Genomic DNA, 25,535 nt, shown 5'->3' with positions numbered 1-25,535 from the left:
GTCTCTGCCAATGTGGACGTCTGTGGGAGCGAGAGCTGCTGAGATTGGGAAACTGCTCTCTCGCTCCATCCCATAACATGCTGTGAAGTCACTGTAGATTTAAATGTAGTGGGCCAGATCCATCCCTGGCATCACTCTAATGACTTCACTGGTGTTGGACCAAATTCATCCCTCGGGTTATTCCACTGTCTTCACTGAGTGCAGGTGAATTTGGCCCAGCACTTGTCCCCATGTAAAGAGGTTTCTGTGCTGTGGGATGGTAAAAGGAGCCTTGCAGTTGTGGGACCGTTAGTCAGCGTAGCCTTCTGGCTCATGACTGTTTCACATCAGTAGGGCGATCTGAAACCACTTTTAGCTGAAGGTTGTTACGTTTCAGCTGTGTCTTGTCTCTTTAGACTGGCGCTGACTGTGAGGTCATACAGTAGCGAGCACAATGGGGCCCTGATCTTAGCGAGGGCATCTAGCTGCTGCTGTGACACAAATAATAATAATAGTAGTAATGCACAAGGATAAATGGTGTTAGTGCTCCAGGATACCACAAGCGGCGATGGTTAATCTACCGTCCCCTGACATTTTCAGGGAAGAATTTTCCCTCATCAGTGTCTTTTTAGAAAGGGGCTATATTCTGACCCCCTCGCTCCTGAGGATTTCCTTGGGATCATTAAGGTTGAATGTCAGCAACGGGTATCACGTTAGAGTAGCTGCAGTGTCTCAAACGACCCTGCAAATTGAGACCCTCACGAGTAAAGGCCCCTTTTGAACAAGTGGGTCTGAGTCTCTGTGTTCCTCAGTTTTCATGGGCCTGGTTTTCAGAGGCACTGAGCCCACACAGCTGCCACAGACCTCAAGCAGAGTCACGAGTCCCTCAGTACGAGGGGAAATCAGGGAAAGCTGGCCTAAGAGACAGGGAGTCAGAGGCAGAGCTGGGACCCCAGGACAGGCTGCCCAAGGGCCACGCTGCCATTGACTTTGTCACATGCTAAGGACCTTGCTGAAGCTTTTCCTGCCTAGCCATGCTGCAAGGGGCTCCGGGGACCACACCAGCAGCTGCTCCCAGAGCTCCGGTGCGCTTTGGAGGGACAGCAAGCACTTCCTCCTTCCCAGCCCTGACCCCCCAGCCGGGTCTGACATCCCCCATGTCCTTTGGCTGCGCAGCCCCACTCGCAGTGCTGACCCCCGCTGCCTGTGCGCAGGACGCTGGGTCTCTTCCCTGCAGGTGCACAGGAAGAGGGAGGTGGCGTCTTTTCTGCTCAGGAGCATCCAGAATCCGGGTTTAACCCCTTAACAGCTGCCGTAGGGAACCGGCCAATGGATAAGGAGAAAGAGCTGCACTCGCCCCCTGGATCAGTCAGACCCTTGGACTGAGGAGCCCCCTGGTATTTTAATCTGGGTTCGCTCCAAACTTCTAGGCCCAGCACTGCAGCCTCCCTTGTGCAGGGGGAGCATCCTGGAGGGGGCTCCCCGCATTGCACTCAGCATTGGCTAGCGGGATGGCTGCTGAACAGTGCAGCACACTGAGACCCACTCCCACAAGGCTCCTGAGCTCTGCCAGCTTGGGAAGGGAGAGGCCGAGGCCAAGGAATCAGACACTCGACTGAGCTCAGCGCTGCCACTCAGCCACAGGACTGGAGCCTCCTTCCCTCATCTTTACAGTGCCTCCGGGGACACTTTGTCAGCAGTTACAGCAGCTACATTTGGGACAGGATAACCTGAAGGATACGTTCAATGGGCCCGATTCACTAACACTCAATGGCACCTCCTTGCACCACATGGCTCCCTGCACCCTTTCCACTATTACCCCTGGTTCCCACTGGGGAGGGGCCTTTCTAACTCCATAGGACTTCTTCAGCGGGAAGCCGAGTCCTGAATAAGCACATCCACAGACTTTCCCTGTTTGACGTTCTGCCACCAGGGCCCTCTGCCACACCCGAGGCTGATGGAAGCTGGTGTATGCCTGGATGGATCCACTCAGCCCGGAACTGTCTGGCCTCTAGGAAAGCAGCACTGAAGATGCCATTTGGATAGATCTCAGCGACTTGAATGGGATTTTCTTTCTTGTACCCTGAGCCGCTGCCCTGTTAGAGCCCAGCTGATAACCGACATGAACAGTCGCTCTCAGAAGAATTCAGCAAGGCTGATAAGACTATGCAGGACAATAGCAAGCAAGGCTGGCCATGATCCTGGAGAAGAACTTGGCTACAGAACAAGCTGAGTTCGGACACACATGAAAGATAGAGACTGTCCTCAGGAGGAGAAGACAGCTAAACAGGCTAAGAGACAGTGCCAGCAAAGAGTGATCTGTTGGTCCATCTTGGCCCAATCCTGCAAGGTGCTTAGCTGACTTCAACTGAGGCTGAGGAGGCTCGGCCCCTTTGAGGAATCACTCCGCATCGAGCCCTATGGGAGGAAGCTGGATTATAGAAGAGCCTATGTGGAAGTGATGGGTGAAACTGAATGGGATAAAGCAAAGGATGGAAAGGACATGGAAGGGAAAACAGAAAGGACCTAAACTAGGAGCAACTCCACTGAAGTCAAGGGAGCTAGATTGGTTTAAATGGGATCAGAATCAGGCCCAGGTAAATTACTGTATTCCAAAAGAGTTGGGTCTGCTACAGTCATAGAACCATAGACATGTAGGGCTGCAAGGGACCTTGAGAGGTCATCTAGTCCATCCCTCCACAATGAGTCAGGACCCAGTATACACAGACCATCCCTGGCAGCTGTTTGTCCCACCTGTTCTTAAAAATCTCCAGTGAAGGGGATTCCACAACCTTCCGGGGAAGCCTGTTTCAGAACTTAATTATCCTCATCATTAGAAAGTTTTTCCTAATAGCTAACCTAAATCTCCCATAATGCAGATTAAGCCACTTCTTGTCCTACCTTCAGTGCACATGGAGAACAATCGATCACCATCCTTTTTATAACAGCCCTTAACAGATTTGAAGACTGTTATCAAGTGCCCCTCTCAGTCTTCTTTTCTCAAGATTAAACATGCCCAATTTTTTCAACCTTTCTTCATCGATCAGGTTTTCTAAACCTTTTATTATTTGTGTTTCTAGCGGGGTGGTCACCCGCTCCTGCCCTGAAAGGCTTGAAATCAGACCTTGAAATCAAATCCACATCTTTCCTAAGGCCTGGTGCCTAAAACAGGACACAGTACTCCAGCTGAGGCCTCAGCAGTGCCGAGTAGAGTGGGACAATTACCTCCTGTGTCTTATATAAGTATAAGTCTTATATAAGTATGTGTCTTCTGCCAGGTGGAGCCGGCAGCAACCAGGGCCGGGTTCAATACCTAGGGGTTCCTTTTCAACAATACAGCACAGAACCGGCTCAAGCCCCACCCAGTAACCTGGGAAAATTACACACCATCCCATGGCGCCTCTGCGAGGCAAAACTTCCTCACTCGCAAGCACAGAGCCTGAGTGTAGAAAAAAAACGTTTAATGAAAGGAGGGATGTCACCTGACCAGGGGCGGCTCTATGTTTTTTGCTGCCCCAAGCACGGCAGTCAGGCGGCCTTCGGCGGCACTCCTGTGGGCGGTCCACTGGTCACGCGGATTCGGCGGCGTTTCTGCGGGTGATCTGCCGGTCCCGTGCCTTCAGCGTACCCGCCGCCGAATTCCCGCTGAAGCCATGGGAATGGCGGACTTCCCGCAGGCATGCCGCCGAAGGCTGCCTGACTGCCGCCCTCACGGCGACTGGCACACCACCCCCCGCGGCTTGCCGCCCCAAGCACGTGCTTGCTGCGCTTGTGCCTGGAGCCACCCCTGCACCTGACATTAATTAGGGAAAATGCCACAAGCAGGATTCATAAACATAGAACTGTGAGCAGGACACCCACCCCAGAGTGCGTGGGGCAGAGCCTTTCACCTCGTGTTCTTGAGTTCTACAACCAAAAGTTCCTTTTCTGTGCCCCATTCTGCTCCCTCACCATACCCCACTCACAGTGGTTGTCCTTGGTCAATGGGGACTCAGGGTTCAGAGGTGAATCTGTGTGAGTTCACCTCCCACCTGGGGAAGAAGGCACCTTGCTTGCTGTGGCATCTTAGCACTTGCTCTGGCTGGCTCTCCCATCAGCTGCAGTTCCTCTCCACTAGCTGCCCCAACAGCCACTTGTTCCACTCCTACTGGCTGCTTGTTTGCCGCTCCTGCCAGCTGATTGTCATTTACCTTCTGCTGCCACCTGCCTCCCTGCTGTGACCTCTGCAGGTCAGTCTCTTAGTGGTTGTCAGCTCCTAGTGATTTTCAGCTTTTAGCAGGCTGGGCAAAAATGCTGCCCCACCACAAGTGATTTCAGCTCTCATTTGAGCACTTAAAATAATAAAGGCTCCTAATGGAGCCTATTTAGCTCTATCTTTGAACAGTGGCGGAATGAGGAACTGGTTAAATCAGACTTAGGGAGAGTCTACACCTCCTGGTTGGGACCCATGTCCCCACCCCTCTTACTTTCATAGGGCTCTGGCATTTGAGCCCCTGGCTTAACGAGGTACTTTCAGCTGAGGGTGACCCCCTCATTTGGGACTGGTTAAGCACAGTTCTGCTTCCCTTTATTCATACAATAAAGACAACAACATTGATAACAGCATCTCACTACCCCGGCAGTCAGCACTAAAGTGATTTGTAACCCAACACCAGCCAAATTCGATCACTTTGAGAAACACAGCTCTATCTGCTGGATATCTTGGCAGAGTAGGTGTGTTCATGTAAATACAGTTTGCTCCCGGAGTCTCTCCCCCTCCCAGCTAGCTGTCAGGAGAGAACTCATTCAGACCCTGCTTACACGTACAACACTAATGTCTTTCAATAAACTAGAGTTAAGGATGGTCTTGGGATTAAGCATTGGAGTAGGACGGAGGAGGGCCCGCATGCAATTCCCAGCTCTGCCAAAGACTTCCTGAGTGACCCTGGCTGAGTCACATATAAGCATCAGTTCCCTGTCTGTAGGGCCAGTAATCCTGTCTTGTCTACTTAGATTGTAAAATGATTCTCATGTACGGGGGGAATCATCAGCAGTTCTCTCATACCAGGTTTGCAGCCTGTCTGCACTGCTAGAGCGTGGCTTAAAATCTCATCTACTCTTTTCCACCCAGTGTTTCTTCTTAGATTTCAATACAGGAAACGGAGCACAGAAACAGCACACTTTTGCGCCAGTGTCTGAAATGCCCACTTTCATACACCCTGAAATAATAATATTCACAGCAGGGCTGGCCAAAAATGTCCTGACAGAAAATTGGGGTTTTGACAAAACAATTTTTTGGGGTGGAAAGTGTCTGTTTTCTTGGAAACTTTTCCATTTAAAAAAAAATGAAAATCAAAAATGTTCCAATTTTTGGCCAAACATTTTTCAGTTTGGGGCAATTTCTGGCTTTAAAAGTTCAGCCAAAACCCCCTGAAAAATCAAACATTTTTGGATGGAGAATTGCTGAAAACCAAAAAAACATTTTCAGGTTTTTGACCAAAAGTTGCAATTGTCCTCAGGAAAAAAGCCATTGTCCAGCCAGCATTAAACTCACAGCATTAAACCCTAAAAGCTAGGGCCCAGATCCTGCTTCCGTTGAAGTCTATGGCAAAACTCTTATTGACTTGAATGGGAATTTTCCCCAAAGACAGACATATTGGTTGGATAATAGTACATATGAATGACTGAAAACTGACTGTTGCATATGGCCAGGAGAAAATGTGATTCAATCTCTGTTACCATATAGTATAGTAAAAGATACTACACGTGTGTGTGCATGCGTTGTTTGATATGATCACTTAAACCGAGCCAGACTGATCTCAGTTACACCTGTGGAAATCTGGAGTTTCTCCACCAGAACCAGTGCAAATGCTCCAGATTCACATTGGCATAACTGAGATCAGAATCTGGCTAGAAGCATGCCCACTTCAATGCATGCCAACAGGCAGGCAGTCCTAGAGATCGAGTGACTTATGCTCTGTCATCAATAAGTACACACTTGTCACTGTATGTTATTAGCTGTTTAAAAGTGCTTAAGCCACCCCACATATTTCAGGTGATTAAAAAGGTTATGTCATCAGGAGGATTTAAGGTGGCTCGGGTGATGATGTTGCCATAAGGCAGCTGAAATTCTTATGCCACCTTAAGGATTTACAATGCTTTAAAATCTTACCCCAGTCTGGGGCTGTCCTGTGGTTCCAGGAGGTACTGACTGATGTCTTCACTTTCAAAGGCGCCGTGCCCAGCCCCCACTGACCATCAGCGGGAGTCAGGTGCCTTTAAAACTCTGCCCTTTCAGCACTTGGGGTGAAATCCTAGCCCATTGAAGTCAATGGCATTGACTTCGCCAGGATCTCACCCTTAGGCTGCAGCAGGGACCTTTGAAGGATACAAATGACCCAGCTCTGGTCCCAAAGCCCAGCTGCTCAGAAGCCAGCCTCCCTTTTTGTGAACAGAGGTGAGCTTCCTGGCTGCTGCTTCTCCTAAAATGTCCTAGCGCCTGTTCCGCCATGAGGAGCCCTGGCGTCTGCTCCACAGCGCACGACACCCACGTTGACATAACACCCCAATTGGCCCTATATCCTCCCTGTGGAACAAACACCCGTGCTGCAGTCCAGGGAGCTGGGCCAGGGAAGCTGCCTTGTACATGGAGGGATGTGTCACATCTTGTAGGCACATTCCCCTACCAGCAGAAAGCAAGATGAGTTCAAATCTTGCCACTTTCAGCATCAAGTGTATAATCGTTTCTCTGCTTGGGCATCCCCCTCAGGACCAGTATCTGGAGAAAGGTACCTGCCCAGAAGCTGCTGCAGTAACAGATGAGAGAGACGATTGAAAAAAACGGGTTTGTTTAGTCTGGAGACAAGAACACTGAGAGGGGACATGATAACAGTTTTCAAGTACATAAAAGGTTGTTACAAGGAGGAGGGAGAAAAATTGTTCTCCATAGCCTCTGAGGATAGGACAAGAAGCAATGGGCTTAAATTGCAGCAAGGGAGGTTTAGGTTGGACATTAGGAAAAACTTCCTAACTGTCAGGGTGGTTAAGCACTGGAATAAATTGCCCAGGGAGATTGTGGAATCACCATCATTGGAGATTTTTAAAAACAGGTTAGACAAACACCTGTCAGCGATGGTGTAGGTCAGTGGTTCTCAACCAGGGGTACGCAGCCCTCTGGGGGTACGCAGAGATCTTCCGGGAGATACACCAACTCATCTAGATATTTGCCTAGTTTTACAACAGGCTACATAAAAAGCACTAGCAAAGTCAGTACAAACTAAAATTTCATACAGACCATGACTTGTTTATACTGCTCTATATACTATATGCTGAAATGTAAGTACTATATTTATATTCCAATTGATTTATTTTATAATTATATGGTAAAAATGAGAAAATAAGCAATTTTCCAGTAATAGTGCACTGTGACATTTTTGTATTTTTATGTCTGATTTTGTAGGTTTTAAGTAATATGAAACTTGGGGGTACGCACAACAAATCAGAATCCTGAAAGTGGTACAGTAGTCTGGAAAGGTTGAGAGACACTGGTGTACGTCAGTGGTTCCCAAACTTTTCCTGTCGTCCCCCGCACACCAGTAATGGAATCTGTCTATGCCCTCCCCCCATTACTGCTCAGCATGGGAGCTTGAGCTGAAGGAGGAGTTTGGGGCAGAACTGGGGATGGGGAAGGAGCTGGGGCAAGAGGCAGAGCTGACCTGGGGGTGGAGAGAGAATGGGGGCAGAGCTGGGCTGGGAGCGGAGCAGGGGCTGGAGCAGGACTGGGTGGTGCTCCCTCCCTGCCCCCTGTGGGGGCTGCTCGGGCCCCACTATGCGCCCACCCCAAATGTTCCTCCATGCCCCCATGTGGGGCATGCCCCACAGTTTGGGGACCACTGGTCTAGCTAATACTTAGTCCTGCCATGAGTGCAGGGCGCTGGATTAGATGACCTCTCGAGGTCCCTTTCAGTCCTACGATTCTATGAGTCTATGAATTGCACTTTGGCAGTGGAAGGCCAGGTAATGTGGTGGAGATGCTGCTGGTTGGGTACTTGGAAGGACGTGGTTCTAGTCCCAGCTCTGCCCATGACCTTGGCCAACTCACTTTACCTCCGCTTCTCTTCTCACCCTTTGTCTGGTGGTCTATTTGGAGCGTAAGCTCTTCAGGCCAAGACTGTCTCTCATCATGTGTTTGGCAACTGCATCACAATGGGGCCTCCAGACACTGCTGTGACATGTAATAACGACCAGTTAGTAAAGCGGTGGAAGTCCCTTCTGATTGAATCCTGCTGTTCTAGGTATAACATTTGGCATCTAGGTACCTTACTGCGGTGATGGGTAAAGTGGATGACCTCTATCCGTTGCACCGTACCTTAAAAATAGAGGCAGACATTGAGCCACAGTTGCCCTCGATTCCTTGAACTGAACAGGGCCATGGAGATACCTGGTATATACAGCACTATAATTACACAGAACCAAACAGAGACAGAAGTGGGGTTTTAAAATGGAGCTACAAGCACAGCGTAACCCTCTTTCACCTCACTGAATTGCAACTCTATTTCCATGTGAATGCGTCTCCGCAGGAGCCATAGTGGATTTTAGAGCTTCCTGAGGATTAAACCCACCTCTGTGTTAAGACCACCTTTTGTTAGTCCCTTAAGTGACTGCACAAAAAACAGGCTTTACGGTCCATGTTTAATGTGATACAATGGCCGCATTGTCAATTACAGCAGAAAATTCCATTACAAACAGAATGGCATTCAGTGTTGATGCAGACGTTTGCATTGCATTCTGGGTGGATCCTTGGGGGTCTCCATTCTCTCCAAGTCTGTGGTCGTTCAGTTCCCAAAACCACTCACATAACTCACGCCAAACCAGACAAATCAACAAACTCATCTTCCCCACCCCGATGGTTCGGAACGACGAGGTCTTAGAGCAAATGACCAACGGCACAAGGACTGTGTTTATCTACGCAACTGCAGGAAACTAGTAAAAAAAAAAATAATTTTCAAAAGGGCGAATAATGACTTCATTTTTCCCTGCTTGCAGCATCTTAATGAATTATGCTGAAGATGAAGAAATATAGTTACCTTAATATGACATAGCTTTGCTAAGCTAGCAGGCTCCCCATGCCAGTTGGCTGGATGGTTTAAATGTTTAATCACTCGTCTTTCACAAGTGGAACCCTGGTTTGAATCCAGCCCTAGAAAGCAAGCCTGATTAATGTCTGCAAAGGTCCTGCCATTAAAATTACAAAGAACTGGTAGTTTCAGGCACCCGTAGACACTTGTCCGCATCTCAGCAGCACTCCAGTGCATAGTTGGCAGCAAGCGCGTGGATGTTTGGTTAAAGGTGATCCAGAGATGTAATGAAGGAGGAGGCTTAGAAGCTTCAAGGTTCAGATCATTTTTTCCCATGCCAGTATAATAATTTCATTTTCATAGGTCAAATGTTGGACATCTTCCCAATTTGCTCTGAGCGAAAAGCCATTTGTGGCTGTAAATTGCCACTTGGGCTCCAGTCTCCTTATTTATTGCCGTCTTCAGCAATAACACGCTCACAAAAGTCACGTTGTTTTACAAAAAGAGGATTTTCATGGTGAAGACTTTCAAATATTAAGTACCAAATGAAAAACCGTAACCTGGTTTCCCATTCCAATGGCTTTCCCTGGTTTTCCTTACGGCGGCCCACATGTCCCCCTCTGAAGGAGGAGAAAACAGGACGGCCTTCACCCTTAAATCAGCACAAGTGGGAGTGCCACCATGGGACTCTCTCTGATGATGTGTGGAGCTGGGGCTGCGGAGGTTTGGAGGTGTCACTTCAGGGTCTGGAGCTGGAGAGCAATGGTTGGATGGGCAAACTCCCTTTGGCAGATGAGGACATCTTCCCTCTACGCTCACAGCCCGGCTGGGAGAGAGGGTAGAATGGTATGGTCCTGGGAGCCAAAGCCAATAGGATGTGCAGCAGGGGGAACAAGAATAATACTTAGGGTACGTCTACACTTACCGGAGGGTCCGGCGGCAGGCAATCGATGTTCTGGGATCGATCCCAGAAGTGCTCACCGTCGACGCCGGTACTCCAGCTCGGCGAGAGGAGTACGCAGCATCGACGGGGGAGCCTTCCTGCAGCGTCTGGACCCGCGGTAAGTTCGGACTAAGGTACTTCGAATTCAGCTACGTTATTAACGTAGCTGAATTTGCGTACCTTAGTCCGAAGTGGGGGCTTAGTGGGGACCAGGCCTTAGCAATTATCCTCCATAGATCTCAAAGCACTTTGCAAAGGAGCATCGTTAGTCCCATTTTACAGATGGGGAAACTGAGACTCAGAAGAGTTAAGTGACTTGCCCAAACTCACACACTGAGCTCTCATGATTCCCAGTCTCCCTAATCCCAAGGCCTCACAGTGAAGTGAGGGTCAGAGACCCACTCAGTGGTACTCCAGGGTCCACATTGTTCTGTGTGGATTTCTCTGCAGATTTCACTGGCGTAACTGGCACAAAATCCTCCCTTCTCACCAGCAAGGAGAACCTGTGTCTTTACGTGATACCTGCTACCTTACTGCATTTGGGGTGCTTGTTTTATGCTTCCGCAGGAGGGTAGCATATGGCCCAAGGGATGCTAATTCCCAGTGTGGCTAATGTTTAAACAAGGTCTTGCTCCAGCAGCCTCCTGCAAGGAAGTCCCAAAGCCAAATCTGAGATGTGCCCAGATCGGTGTCCATTTGCTGACACCAGAGGGCAGGATTATGATAGCAGGACAATTCTTCATGAAAAACAAATAGTTTGGGCCAGATTCTCATCCCCGTGCTCATGTTGAGTAGCCCCATGGATAGCCACAGAGCAGCCACCTTATGTGAGGGAGCATTTTACTCCCACTTTGTGCCAGCATAAACAACTCCACAAGGTTTAAAGCAATGGCTGTTCAAGCCTCTTCGTCTTCGCAGGCAGTGATAGCAGTAACACTGACTCGCCTCCTTTCATTTTCATCAACTTTACTGGGTGTCGTTCAGTGGAGTTACTCCAGATTTACACCAGTGTAAGAGACAGCAGAATCGGGCCCTTAGCATTTACAGATCCCCTTACAAGCATCAGGTCCCTTCCCTACCGCTGCTCCCATTGGCTCCAATGGACATGCCTTGCATAGACTAGCAAGACTCAGCCAGTGATTCCCCACCAAGCCCCTCAGTCCATCAGAGATGAGATTTGTTAATCTTACAGAATCATCGAATCGTAGGCCTAGAAGGGACCTCAAGAGGTCACAGAGTCCAGTCCCCTGCACTAATGGCAAGACTAAGTATTATCTAGTCTGGCAGTTCTCAAACTGTGGGTCGGGACCCCAAAGTGGATTAAAATGGGGTCACCAGGGCTGACTTGGACTTGCTGGGGCCCAGGACCAAAGCCGAAGCCCGAGCCCCATCACCTGAGACAAGCCTGAGGGTTTCAGCCCTGCATGCTGGGACTCAGGTTACAGGCCCCCCTGCCTGGAGCTGAAGCCCTTGGGCTTCAGCTTTGTTCCCCCCCACCCAGATCAGTGGGGCTCAGATGGGCTCAGACTTCAGTCCCCCCTCCTGGGGTCATGTAGTAATATTTATTGTCAGAAGGGAGTCGCGATGCAATGAAGTTTGAGAAGTCCTGATCTAGACCATCCCTGACAGGTGTTTGTCTAACCTGTTCTTAAAAATCTCCAAGAATCTCCAGTCTTCCACTCGCGTTACAAGCCCTGGGCATTTTGGGCATGGAGGGGGGTTTGTTCACTGTTGGATCCTGAGGGGAGGTGGTGGCAGCTATTTATTTACTATGGATGGAGCGGCCTGCTATAGGTGTCACGGGGCAATGATTCCAGGTGGTTCGCTTTACCTATTGTCCGGATGCCCAGTAGAGGGTGTGCCCCTGTTAGCTAGAATACATTCTTCGGTCCACGTTGAAAGGATAATGTAATAAATAAGCAATGTCACAGCCCTGCAAGGTACTGGCAGCCCCACCTTACAGCTGGGGAGACCAAAGGCAGGAGGAAGCCAAGGCACCTGTGGAAGCCAATTCAGAAAGTGGCTGTGTCTGCTCCAGGTAGCATACTCAAGGAGCTGAGAAGCTTCAAGAATAGCTGTAGTGTTCAGGTTACCTCCCAGAGCCCCACACGTGGCTTCCTTGTTGCAGACGATAGAAATGTAACAAAAGAATTAAGGTGCCACTCGCACCTGTTCCCCGCCATAGAGGCCTGGACTCAATGACCCCGGAGGCCACTTCCAGTCCTATGTCCTTCAACCGTCTTCTTAATCAGGTCACGTGTTTTTTTGAGAGTGATCCTTTGGGGCCGTGTAAAGGCCTGTACCATCCCTGCGGGCCCCTTTGTGTCCCGGTGGGGTGTGCCCCACCTTGATTTACCCAGATTGGGCAGCAGTGGGTTCGCTTTAACAGCCTGTGGCAAGGAGAAGCCACCACACACTAACAAAACGGCACGTCCCCTTTTAATGAGGGTTCAGGACAGGAGCAATCACAATACACAGTTCATGAGGGCCTCACCTCAGGGCCCGGGTTCAGAGCTGCCACACTTAACGTCCGCCAAACAAAGTCTCTGAGTTGGATCAGGCTGGTCTCCGGGAGCCTGAGAGAGAACTCACCACCCACCTCTACTCCCCTCTCTCTCGCCTAGTTGCCTCTTTAAATAGCCCAGCCCTAGGGCGGGGCAGGGCCTCCTTCATTCCATACTGGGCTGTCGTGGTGGTAAGCTCCAGCCTGTCCCTAAAGGGGCAGTGCGCTCCTTCACCAGCCCACTGGTGAGCCCAGTGAAGTCAATGGCAGTTTTGTCATTGATTTCTGTGGGAGCGGGTTAGAGCTCCTTGCGCTGGGAACAGCACACAGAAGTTGGCCCTTTTTAATCATCCTGTGGTAGCTTGTGAGATGAGTGTCTGACTCCAGCAAAGGCCTTTGGCTCTCTCAAAATGGAATTCCATCTGCTTCAAGAAGGAGCAAGTTCTTCATCAAAACACAGCGGTCACTGACTGCCTCCTGAATGGCAAGCCTGGGGAGGCATTGCTTTCCGATTCTGACCAATGGACCATGCTGGATGGAAACGTCTCTCCAACCTTGAGCACTGCCACCAATGTGATCCCATGTATCCCCATGTTTTAAACATCCTAGGTAAAAACAGGCCATCCCATATCTCAGTCATGCCCATGCTTGTCCCTCTGCCCTTCAATGAATAATAATTAACCATAGGGGAAAAACAAAGACAACATAATCACTGCTATTTCAGACCTAGGCTTCCTGGATAGATCTCTGATTAGAAACCAATTCTGGAGTTCTTCCAGAGGCTTTCTGTATGACCTCAAGTGAATCACAGCCTCAGTACCCCATCTCTAAATTAGGGGAGTTGCAAATCCTAATTCCTTAGCGTTGGTAAAGTGGTTTTGATCTTCAAATAGAAGACATAGAGAACTGCAGAGTAAACAATGGCCTCCCTCTAGACCCAGGTAAAGCTGTCAGGAAAGTACCTCTACATGTTCAGTGCTGACTAGCCCCTGCAAGGAACGTAACAATAGTCTGAAACTGAAATATCAAAAGAGGGGAAGCTCTCCCTGCTGTTTGCCATGTCCATGACGGACAGCTACAGCAAGCAGAAACCAGTGCATTGAAGAAGATCCCGTACTATGTGAATGTTCAAATCAACGTGTCTGGTCAATACTTGCTATTCTAGCCATTGAGGGTGCATCTACACAGCGAGCGGCAGCGAGTTTCAGAGCCTGGGTCAACTGACTTAGGCTCATGCTACAGTGCTAAAAAGAGCTGTGTAGACATTTGGGCTGGGTCTGGAGATCAGGCTCTAAAGCCCATCCCCCTCCCTAGGCTTCAGAGCCTAAACATATACAGCTGGTATATGAGCAAATCTCTCCACCCAGGCTCTGAGACTCACTCGCTGAGTGGGTGCTTCTGACGGCATAGCTAACGTCATTCAGGGAGATGGTGTTACTACACCGGTTGGACTATTGCTGTTGGCATACATTGTATCTACACCCGGAGGCTCTGTCTCTAGAGCTATACCCATGAAGCTGGATCGGCAGAGCCCACGTAGCATAATCATGGCCTCTGTTGGGGAAGACTGCCTAATTCAGTAAGGGGTGTTCTCAGTGACAAACCATTCAAATGCGGGTGTGGAAAAGAGCCTTCCCTAAGCTTAACCTGTTCGTCAGTCACGGACATGATGCTCATATTTCTAATAAGGAAAGAATCTGATTTGCTTTTTTCCTCTCTGTCTAGTGCAGACCTGGGTTCTATGCGCCGCTTTCTTAGGTTGCGGGAGGTCGTACATTCATCAGGTCTACAGCTGATGCAAATTGGCATGATTCCTTGACTTCACCAGAGCTGAAGATCTGGCCCTTGGTATTGCCCCTCTTTCAGGGGCAACAATCTCTTGCTCTAAGCTGAACCTACAAAGCCTTCATTTAATCCCCTAAATCATCATCTGCAGTGGAATGTAAACCTAGCTTTCGCCTGTGAAATATGACCAGATCCCAAAGAGCTCGATGTCACTGACCGAGCCGTGGTGGGCAGGCCTAGTGGTGGAAGTGAGAGTTCGGCCTAACAGTCAGTGTTCAGGAAACAAGCCCAGGGTGAGTACCGGAGCAACAGGCGCCAAATGTCAGAGCTGGGGGTTAAACCAGTTGTAAGGCAGAGGTGGAGCCAGGGATCACTACTGGCCTGACAGAAGCCAAATGCCAGAACCAGAGGGTCAAGTAGAGTCATAAGCCAGAGGCAGAAACAGGGATCCAAGCTAGCAGTCTGAGGCTGGAGGGGAGCGGGGGCTGGAGGGACTGGAACAAGGGCAAGCACAGCTAAAGGCATGGTACGCATCAAGCAGCCACTGATCCGGTGTAGGAGCCAGGCTTATAAGCAGGGCTGCTAAACCAGCAGCCAGTCAGGGGCTGGGCCAGTCTGTCAATTCCAAGGCAGTGCAGCTAGCAGAGAAGTTAGTGGGAACAGGCCAGCAGCTGGTCCTGGCTGGTCTGGTCCCTGACACTCTGGGTTGCAGAAGTCATGATCACAGCTCTCAGCAGTTTATCCCCACCAAATCTCTGAAGGTTTGGAGGTTTGTGTACCGTTACCGCTGACTTGAGATGGAGACATGGGAGAAACTCACAGCTAAGCTTTGCTCACCCATAGCTCAGCTTTAGTAAACCTTTCGATACGATGTCACATGACCGTCTCATAACCAAACTAGGAAATATAGCCTAGATGAACCTACTATAAGCTGAGTGCATAACTGGTTGAAAAAGCATTCCCACAGAGTAGTTATCAACAGTTCGCAGTCAAGCTGGAAGGGCATATTGAGTGGGGTTCTGCAGGGATTGCGCCTGTTCTACTCAGTATCTTCATAAATGATTTGGATAATGGCATAGAGAGTACACTTATAACGTTTGCGGATGATACCAAGATAGGAGGGGTTACAAGCATTTTAAAGGATAGGGTTATAATTCAAAATGATCTGGACAAACTGGACAAACGGTCTGAAATAACCAGGATGAAATTCAGTAAGGACAAATGCAAAGTACTACACTTAGGAAAGAATAATCAGTTGTACAAATACAAAATGGGAAACGACTGCCTTGGAAGGAGTACTGCAGAGAAGGATCTGGGGATTATAGTGAATCACAAACTAAATATGAATCAACAATGTAATACTGTTGCAAAAAAAAGTGAACAACATTCTGGGATGTATTAGCAGGAGTGTTGTAAGCAAGGCACAAGAAGCAATTCTTCACTGATAAGGCTCAACTGGAGTATTGTGCCCAGTTCTGGGCACCACGTTTCAGGAAAGATATGGACAAATCGGAGAAAGTCCAGAGGAGAGCAACAAAAATTATTAAAGGTCTAGACAACATGACCTATGAGGAAAGACTGAATAATTGGGTTTGTTTAGGCTGGAGAAGAGAAGACTAAGGTGGCACATGATAACAGACTTCAAGTAGGTAAAAGGTTGTTATAAAGAGGAGGGAGATCAATTGTTCTCCTTAACCACTGAGGACAGGATAAGAAGCAATGGGCTTAAATTGCGGCAAGGGAGACTTAGGTTAGACAATAGAAAAAACTTCTTAACTGTCAGGAACAAATTGCCTAGGGAGGTTGTGGAATCTCTATCACTGGAGGTTTTTAAGAACAGGTTAGACAAACACCTGTCAGGGAGGGTCTAGATAACACTTAGAATATCAGGCTTGGAAGGGACCTCAGGAGGTCATCTAGTCTAACCCCCTGCTCAAAGCAGGACCAATCCCCAGACAGATTTTTGCCCCCTCAAGGGTTGAACTCACAATCCTGGGTTTAGCAGGCCAGTGTACAAACCACTGAGCTATCCCTCCCACCTTAGCTCTGCTTCAGTGCAGGGGACTGAACTGGATGACCTATCGAGGTCCCTTCCAGTCCTACATTTCTGCAAGTCAGAAATCCAGCAATCCAATAATCCTTCACAACCAGCTCTTCAACTGGTGTACATGGCATAGTTCCACTGATTTCAATAGATCTTCATCAGTTTACATAAGCTCAGGCTATGGTCCAAAGCACGTACAATGCTGTGCATCTATTTCCAATGCTGCTCCTGTATCCAGCGAGTTATGGACTGGGCCAGCCAAATGAAAGAGACTGTCTAAGAATGTGCATTTATTGGTCAGCTTGTCTGTCATTGTAGCAAGTGCTGAGTTGACAGTGGCACGGTTGGCCTGAAAGTCCTTAGACACGGCCAGGCGGTTAGGGGAGAGGCCCTGTTGGGCAGGTTCCCAAGTCCACATGCCAGGTTATTAACAAAAAAAGTGTGTGTAGCTGTTATTGAAACATAATGTTATGGCTATAAAAAGAGTCGACCTACTCAGGGTGAGCTGTGTTTTCATTTTACTTCTGTCTGGGCATATTAAATGATCAAGAATAAAATTTACTGAAGGTCCACGTCACCCCCACATACATACACAACCCCTTGACTCTGGTTCCTCCAAACACTAGCAAGGGGATTGGCTGGGACACGTGAAATTCTGTATTACACTCCCAGCCCCTCCTGTATCAGACTGCGGAGAAGTCTCGTGCTCACTCGCAGATAAGTCGGCCTGAGTCTCCTCTCACTCCGGGGTCACGTTGGTGTGACTCTGTGGGGTTACCCCAGTGTGAGGGAGGAGATAACTGGGCTCATTAAACCCATTATCCACACAAGGGGCGCCAAACACACAGACTTTCTCCTTACTCTTGCAAAGGGATTAGACCTATCAGAATACAAGGGACCTCCTGACTTGGGAGGGGAGCCCTTCTTAGCCAACAGGCCCATAAATTCTACATGGAGATCAGCTCTTCCATTCATGTGGTTGAAAATATTTCACTGGGCAGCTGTCCCCTCCCCCCCATGCCCAAAACATCCCAGGGGATTACCACACCTCCACCACCAACTTCTCAAATAGAATGTAGTAATAATCTCTTACGTTTTTCTTGGCACTGTTCACCCTGAAGTGCTTTACAAGCTACTGTAGCTACAAGGTTCACTTTCCCCACCACATGCAGCCACTTCTGGGGAGAATCACAGCAGCCTTTAAACAGTGGGCAGCTACCCCACACTAATATGTAGGTGAGGGATTGAAGAAAAATACTGTATCCAATGGAAAAGAGATGGGGAATTAGAATTTGCATCATACTCTTGTGAAAAGTGCCATGGAATCTCTAAGGACCATAAAATTAATGTTTCAAAATCTGAAATCAATGAAGTGAGTTCAGTGGCGATACACTGGGGTAAATCCAGAGTAACTGTGAACCAGATCCTGCTCCCATTGAAATCAATGGACACATTTCAACTGACTGCACTGGATCGGGCCTTATATTCATGTATATTTCAATAGTCACAAAGAATCCATCCTCCTCTGGGCCTTTTCAGGCTTTTGTGTCAATCCTTGTTATGCCCATAGATTGTAGATTCATGCCACACCCCTCTTCACTTTTCAGAGCAGGGGACAAATGAGCAGGGGTTTAGTTGCCATAGGTTTTCATCAGGGTCATGCCCTCACCAGCTAACCTTGTTTTAAGTGTGTGTTAATCAGCATCAGTGTTTCAAGCGCAGTTGTAAATAAAAAGTAGAAAACGACGTCTGGTACAGAAAGTCCAGGAGCTGATCTGACAGCCCTGTGTTTACGGAGGGCTTCAAAGGAAAAGTATAGAAAAAGCTGTGAAGGGGACTTGTTAAAATAGGCTGGGTTCTTGACCTGTTGCATCTTAGCTACTCTTGTATCAGCGCTGACTTCTACACGTGTACTAAGTCCTGGTGCTAAACATCACCATCGAGCTTCTAGGGGGTTGTAGCTACTGCACATACATGGAAACAATTTCCCTTTGCACTTGTACACAGCACGTCTCATTGAAGGATCTCAAAGCATGTTAATGAGGCTTCATGACCTGCTCCCCACCAGACATGGATGCGTTAGTGTAAAGTGAAATCTTCTTAACTGGAGCACTCCTGTGGACAGCCCCATTAAAGGGCCATTCCCAGCTGATGGCCTAACCCTGTACCCAAGGCAGTCATTGGGAGTTTTGTTGTTGACTTTAATGGAAGCTGGATCAAGCCTTATGGAAAGGGGTCTTTAAAAAAAAACATGTCAAGATGACTTCCAGGCTCATTGGTAAAATAATAGTTCCTGGATTCTCCAGTGACACTGATGTGAAACAGGCCCTGTTTCGCTCTACATTAGCAAAGTGCATGCGACCACAGTCACATTCTTGTTGAGTTCGTGGCCTCAGTGATATTCCAGGGCAGTGGGTTCCACAGATTAATTGTGCATTGTGTCAAACAGTACATCCTTTTATCAGATTTCAGTGTGTTGACTTTTAATTTCACAGGGTGCCTCCTTGTTTTTGTGGATTGAGGAAGGATACATCAGTGTTCCTCATTGACTTCCTCTAGACCAGACATCAGGAGTGGCGAAAGCACCCTAAAACGGGGAGGCATAGGCACCCGAACCATGGCCCCGCCCCCCTGTGCCCCGCCCCCAAGGCCCCACCCCCACACCACCTCTTCCCCCCGAGCACCTGCCCTCCCGCTGCCCATTCCCCCGAGACCCTGCCCTCGCACCACCCATTCTCCCCAAATCCCCGCCTTCACACTGCCCCTTCACCCAAGACCCCGCTCCCGCACTACCTCTTCCTCCCAAGACCCCCTACCCCTGTCGCTCGCCCTTACGGCAGGTAAAAAGTGATGGGGCCATGGCCCCTGGCTCCCCCTGTTCTGGTGCCCCTGCCAGACATTTTTTTTACAGTAGCATTTAGAAGCCCCAGTGGAGTTCCAGGCCCTGCTGTGCTAGGCCGTGCTGTGTAAGCACACAGCAACAGACTGTCCCTGTCCTGTAGACCTTACAATGTAACTAGACAAGACAAAGGGAAACAGAGGGGAAGTAACTTACTCGAGGTCACCCCACAGGTCTGTGACAGAGCAGACAATACAACCCAGGCCTGCTAACTCCCAGTCTAACACCTTATCACTGGACCACTCTGCCTCTCCTATTTCATATACCTCTTTCACATCAGCTTTTATTTATCTCCTTGCTATTCTGAACTGCCCTAAACGTTATTACCTCTCTCCATGAGGGAATCCATGTCTTTTATTGCTTTGCACTGGACCATGTCTAGGTTTGCTACGTGTTCCATGAAAGACTTGTGCCAGCACAGATTAACATTCTTGTGCCAGGCAATAGTTAACTACAGTAGTGTGAGCAATACTTCAATGACAATGCACGAGGAGATGTGATCTTGTCAGTTCCCATAGTTTGGCCTGGATCTGTACCAACCAGAAGATGACTAAAGAAACCCAGAGCACTGCAGGAAGCAATGCTAGAGTTTCATTCGTTGGCACGCTCCTCCTGGAGTCAACACTGAAGCAATACCTTGGCAGGGTGGTAGGGGGCGCTGTGTTTCTGGGGCGGTGTCACCCTTCAAAGGACTGAAATTGTGATCATGACCACATGGGGTCGTTATAAATTTCGTGGCACTTTCTGTAACAACATGGATACAAATCCTGGTGGCCTGCGCTAATTTCAATGCAGGAAACTGCATTCTGCTCAGCTGCTGGTCCTCATTTCTAATGAATAAGCTACTCCGCACTTCTTGCCTTAAACGGCTGTGCACTGTTTGCGATGTATTGATAAATATTTACCATGCTTGAACCCTGTTTCAGTAATCTGTGTGCTCACCATCTGGAATGCCTTCCGTCAACCTAGCAGTGTCTATAATGGGGCTTTGGTCGGCTTAATTACGTCTCTTGGGATTTTTCACACCCTGAGCCACATAGGTAGGTCAACCTACATTTGAGGTGTAGACCAGGCTAAGGGCACGTCTACACTTTGAGTTGGAGGTGTAAATTCCAGCTGGAGAAGCTAGTTCTGACTGATTTATAACCTCGGAGGCAGGCTACCCCGAGTATGTACCCATCTGAAATGCTAGCTACATCCGCAGGGCAGCCAGCCCCTCCCACCTCTGCAGCGACACTCTGTAGTGCAACAGGGAATTGCACCCACTTGGCCTGAGTCCCAGGCCAGCACCCTAACGCCTGGCCCATCCCTCCTCTTCTGTACACATCCCCAGGCTATTTGTGCAAGCTCTGAGGGATCTCATTTCCCACCACAAACCTCCATTCCAGTCCATCGAATATTTCCCGGTTTGGAGAAATCTCCAAATCCCAGCGCGAGGAGCCGCTCCCTCTGATCGAGCACGCGCACTAAAAACGGATCTCTGCATGACCAGTTTCGACCGGGCTCTTTGTAGATTCGCTAGCTAATAACCGTATGTATTGGATTGATTTTGTCATTTTGTGCTAGCGTGGGGTTTACATTGTATAAGGGGGCGCAATGCATTGGGCTGGGCTCTTAAATCGTCATCACACTAACAGCCAGACCTGCCACCCTTACACTGAGTAACACCTCACTTTTCATGTCATCTCATTGTTCTAGATCATCCCAGCTAGCTCCATGCACTGACCCTCCTTCCTTCACGTGGAATCGATCAAGCTAAGGTGCTTACATGGCCCCCAACACTGCAGTATCTGAGCCCGTCTCAATCGTCAGTGTATTTATCCTCTCAGCACCCCTGTGAGGCAGGGCAGTGCTGTTCTCCCCATTGTACAGATGAGGAACTGAGGGGCTAAGTGACACAGTCTGTGGCAGGTCAGGGACTTGATGCCTGGTCACCTGGATCCCAGACTAGTGCCTTAACCCTGGACCATCCCTCCTCTCCGAAGAGGGGCTCAGGGCCTCCAACGCACTGTACCCACACTCTGAAACCTCTCTGTGCTGTCTGCGACCCTGCTGGGGAGGAGGTGGAGTCAGGGTGCACCGGGGAGCAGGGGTGGGCCAGGGACAGGATTTGCAGAGGATGTGTACTGTCCACATTCCAACCCCACGAATCTACGCTCTGAAGTTAATAAACTGCCAGGTTTGCTCTGGATCCCCCTGCGGATCCTTGAGAGCTACTTCAGCCAGAGGGATAATAACCGGTAGCAAAGCTCCAGTAGTGCTGCATTGGTGGGGGACAGGGGGCAGGAGGGGACAGAGCTGCTGCAGAGCTACAAGGCTTCATGCAGATCCCAGGGGCAGCTTTTCCGCAGGGGAACAAACTCTACCACCCCATGAGAGGACGATTCAGGGAAATCTCAGCTAGGAAATTCCCGTGTAGGCTTCCTCCCAAGAAATCCCCTCCTACAGCTTTTCACCTGGGAGGGAACAATCTAAGCCACTGATTTCACTGGGAGTAAGGATGGCAGAATCTGGACCTCGGTGAGTGAACCCACAGCACACATATTCACAGTAAGTGGTACATACCCGTGTCTATACAGTCAGACTAAAATCTACCAGCCTGTGCTGCCGTTGAATCACTTTTGAAGCCCTTGGCTAGAACAACATCTAACCCTTTGGAACTTGTTCGCTGCCTGACAGCTGAAAGCAGACAAGTTAACAGGTGCAGGAGCTGGATTAGCCGCTGTCTGGCTGCATATAAGAGAGACCTCTTCTGGTCGAAGAGAGGAGAGTTATGTCTACAGTCAGCCCTGCTTTCTTTTAGCTCACCAGCTAAAGGCTCCTACTTCTACCTTGTAAGATCCCCAGCTAGCATTGCCCCTCCATCATTGCTGGGAGGGGAGAGCCTTCAGCTGGGTTAGCACTGATCTCAGAGATGTAGCTTTGAATTGCCATGTGCCTTGCAAAATCAGCTGTAAAGCATGTGTGAAGTGGCTCCGCCGATTTGAGCAATGTCTACTCACATACCTCAGATCAAGATTAAGCCCTAACACTTTTATATGCTGCGGAATAGGAAGAAGAAGAAGCAGATGAAGCCATAAGCTTTGGGCACAAAACTCTATGTCTTAGGCCTGGTCTACACTAGGACTTTAATTCGGATTTAGCTGCCTTAATCCGAATTAACCCTTCACCCGTCCACACTACAGAGCCAGTTAATTCGAATTAAAGGGCCCTTTAAATCGATTTCTGTACTCCACCTCGACGAACGGAGTAGAGCCTAAATCGATTTTGTTAATTCGAATTAGGGTTAGTGTGGACGCACACCACCGAATTACTGTATTTAAGTTAATGGGGTAGTGTGGCCGCACACCACCGAATTAATGTGGTTTAAAACCGAATTAAGGTGCTTAGTGTGGCCGCGCACAATCGAATTTATACAACCTGTTTCCCAAATTCGAATTATCTAAATTCGGATTAATCCTGTAGTGTAGACATACCCTTAGTTTCGATATGCTAAACTGCATTGCCAGTAGTTTACCAGTTTCCAAATCGCATGTTGGGATGTTATTGCATCTGGTGAGTAAATACCAGTGAATGAAATAAACATCCCCTACCAATAATATAGCCTGTCTCACTGAAACTCAGAGGTAAAGCGAGGAGCTGCTGGGGTTGGAGTATAGGGCTTTCCCATGTCAGTGGACTAGATGCCAAAGAAGGAACTCCTCCTGCATCATGGCCAGCAGAGAGATGCCCATGCTCATGTCCCACTGCAAAACAACCTCCCTGATGAGTTTATGAAGGCACAACCTAGGCTGGCTGTATAATGTGAGCAGAGAGGAAAGGTGAAGACGGCAGACTAGGAAAAGAAGTCACCCATGCCCTTGTTCCTAAATCAGGTCGTTAGTAGTAAAGGACAGCCAGACAATTGACCAGGCTCAGATATACACTTCCAGTCGGAACTATTGCTCCGAAAAAATCTCTCCTTGGGGGAGTGGGTGGGGATAGGAAGTTCTGCAAGGTAAGTAACAGAATCTTATATGTGCCTGGTACCAAACTCATCCTTAGCATAACGGCTGATTTCTGTGGTGTTGCCCCATGGAGGAATTTGGCCCATTGTTTCTAAAGGATATTCGCCAGTCAATGGAAATCTGCAGCTCCTACCTGCCACTGAGAAGCAAGAGCAAGGTAGAGATTGCCAGACTGAATCAGTTCCGAGTTCTAGCTAGACCAGATCCTGCCTCTGACAATGGCCGGCACCTGATGTGTCGGAGGAAGGTGCAAGAAACCCCACAGTGGGCAGATGTGGGAGAACCTGCCTCCCATGAAAATCTCATCCTAATCCCTAATCGGTAGGGAATATCTTAAACCCTGAAGCATGGGGCTTCAAATCCCTTCCCAAGCTCTTTGGTTAGTATCAACTATCACAATACTAGGAATTGTTTCTGTTCGTGATACTTTTGCCTTCTGATTACCTCTGTCAGAAAGTGGAATGATTCTGTTACCTGGGCTTGCCTTGGAAAACTTTCCTTACCAGCCCTGTATCTGCCAGGAGAGGAAGACCCGGGCACGGAGGATATTCAGCAGAAGCAGCGAGGGCGAGCATGAGACTATTGCTAGGGGGAGATCGGAAACGCTTGCAGGTGAACCAGAAGCATGTGGGTTCTGAAAACAAGACCCTCTAGAAAAGGAGCATCAGTAGCTCGCTGCACTTAATGAGAGCCTGCACTGTACTCACTTTGGACGGGAGGGAGGGAGAAGAAAGTATAAACAAAAGCTTTATGGGTAACAGCTCCCTTAGAAGCTAGGCAGAAGAGAACGCATCCACACTAGTTTTCAACGCAAATACTTCTATCCGTTTATTAACAAACCTTTGCACTTTGTTAGCACTTCTGTTATTATCACTGATGCCTGCATGCAAGGCACTTTATGGACAAGTATGAAGCCAATACCCTAAAGACAGGATCTCTAAGCATTTTAGAGACTGTAATGACTTATACCTCAAACACTGAACACCACAGTGTTATTGGCCCCATTTTACATATGGGGAAACAGAGGGGTTAAGAGACTTGCCCAAGGCCACACACAGCAAGCCTCTGGCAGTGCTGGGAATAGGGGTCAGCTCTCCTGCATGCTAGTAATGCAATCTAATCAGAAGAGCACCTTTTTTTCTCCATAGCTGTAAGGACAAGCCTCCCAGCTTCAATCCATTGGAACACCGTGCTCTGAGTTCCTTACCACAGACTTGCCACAAGCAGGGCTGCTGTGGCATTGCTCGTTTCTCTTTGGAACATCACTGGTGCAAAAGCCGACTGCTCAAAAATCATAACTCCCCGCACCTGAGTCTCTTCTGGGGCAAGAGGTTCATTGACATGTTACTGACACTGCATTCTGTCACCTGAGTACGGATGCCTGGTTAGTACAATCCGGAGCATCAATCAGTAGCTCACGCTCTTTAAGGCAAAGCTGTCTCTAGCAACTGAGCTGTTCACAACCTTGTGACTCAGGTTCTGATCTCAGCTACACCAGCGGAAAGCAGCAATAGAGCCAGTGAAGAGAATTTACACAGGTGGAACCCAGATTAGAACCTGACCCGATGTTTTCATACCTGGTACCCGCTGCTGCCAGCATAAGGGAGACCACATGCTAGTAATACATGCATCTCTGCACTTACTCCTGCCAAATGCAGCCTTTCCTAATTATCACTAATTATCCATGATGATCATTCCTTCCAGACACAGAGACAGAATCTCTCGGGGGGAAAATCCCCCAGCACACAACTGCACAGTCCTGGTCCCCATCACTGAATTCCTTCCCTCCCATACTTCTCATCCTTAATCATTCCTTTATATCTTATTTTTTAATCGCTCTTTACTTACGAGCTCTGGCTTCAATCTCAGAGGCAATAAAAAGCAGCAAAAATCCCAGGAAAAAGGAAAGCTCTCTGATTTCAGGAATCATTCTTCCTTTCAAGGGGAGGAGGGGGGGGAAAAACCAAACCCCCAAACGCTTTCTTTGCAGCGCGTTTACAAAGGACTCAATATCCACAAAGGTACTTCAGAGCAGCAGCAAGCGGCCACAGAGCCAGCATATGAGACACACGCACGACACAGCTAATTCCTTCTTTACTCAGAGCTCCCGCCAGCAGTTTGTTTTAGTCTCATCAAAGGCGCCTCCTTTTGGGGAAAGCGAGGAACTTTGTTAGTTGTTATTTAAAAAAAAAATCAGCACTTTTTATTTTTTTTATTTTCCCACTTTTTTTTTTTTTTTTTAAGTTTTGTGAAATTCCTCTGCTTCTTGGCTGCACTAGGGGAGGGGCTTCAGTGAGGAGGATTTGGAAAGAGTGGAAA

The 25,535-nt window shown here is 48.6% G+C and overlaps 1 protein-coding gene across 1 annotated transcript in view; it reads right to left on the bottom strand.

Annotated features, from left to right (window-relative positions):
* CHRDL2 (chordin like 2) overlaps positions 1-25,223 on the bottom strand; it is a 64,420-nt gene extending 39,197 nt beyond the window's left edge. Inside the window, exon 1 of the mRNA XM_024210216.1 lies at positions 25,065-25,223. Coding sequence (XP_024065984.1) covers positions 25,065-25,146 — 82 coding nt within the window. The 5' untranslated portion in view covers positions 25,147-25,223. The remainder of the gene's footprint in view (positions 1-25,064) is intronic.
* Between the last annotated feature and the right edge of the window lie 312 nt (positions 25,224-25,535).

Source organism: Terrapene carolina, unplaced genomic scaffold (genome assembly GCF_002925995.2).
Source record: "Terrapene carolina triunguis isolate 2854851 unplaced genomic scaffold, T_m_triunguis-2.0 Scaffold97, whole genome shotgun sequence".
Taxonomy (NCBI): Eukaryota; Metazoa; Chordata; order Testudines; family Emydidae; genus Terrapene; species Terrapene triunguis.
This window is presented reverse-complemented; position numbering and strand designations above follow the sequence as displayed.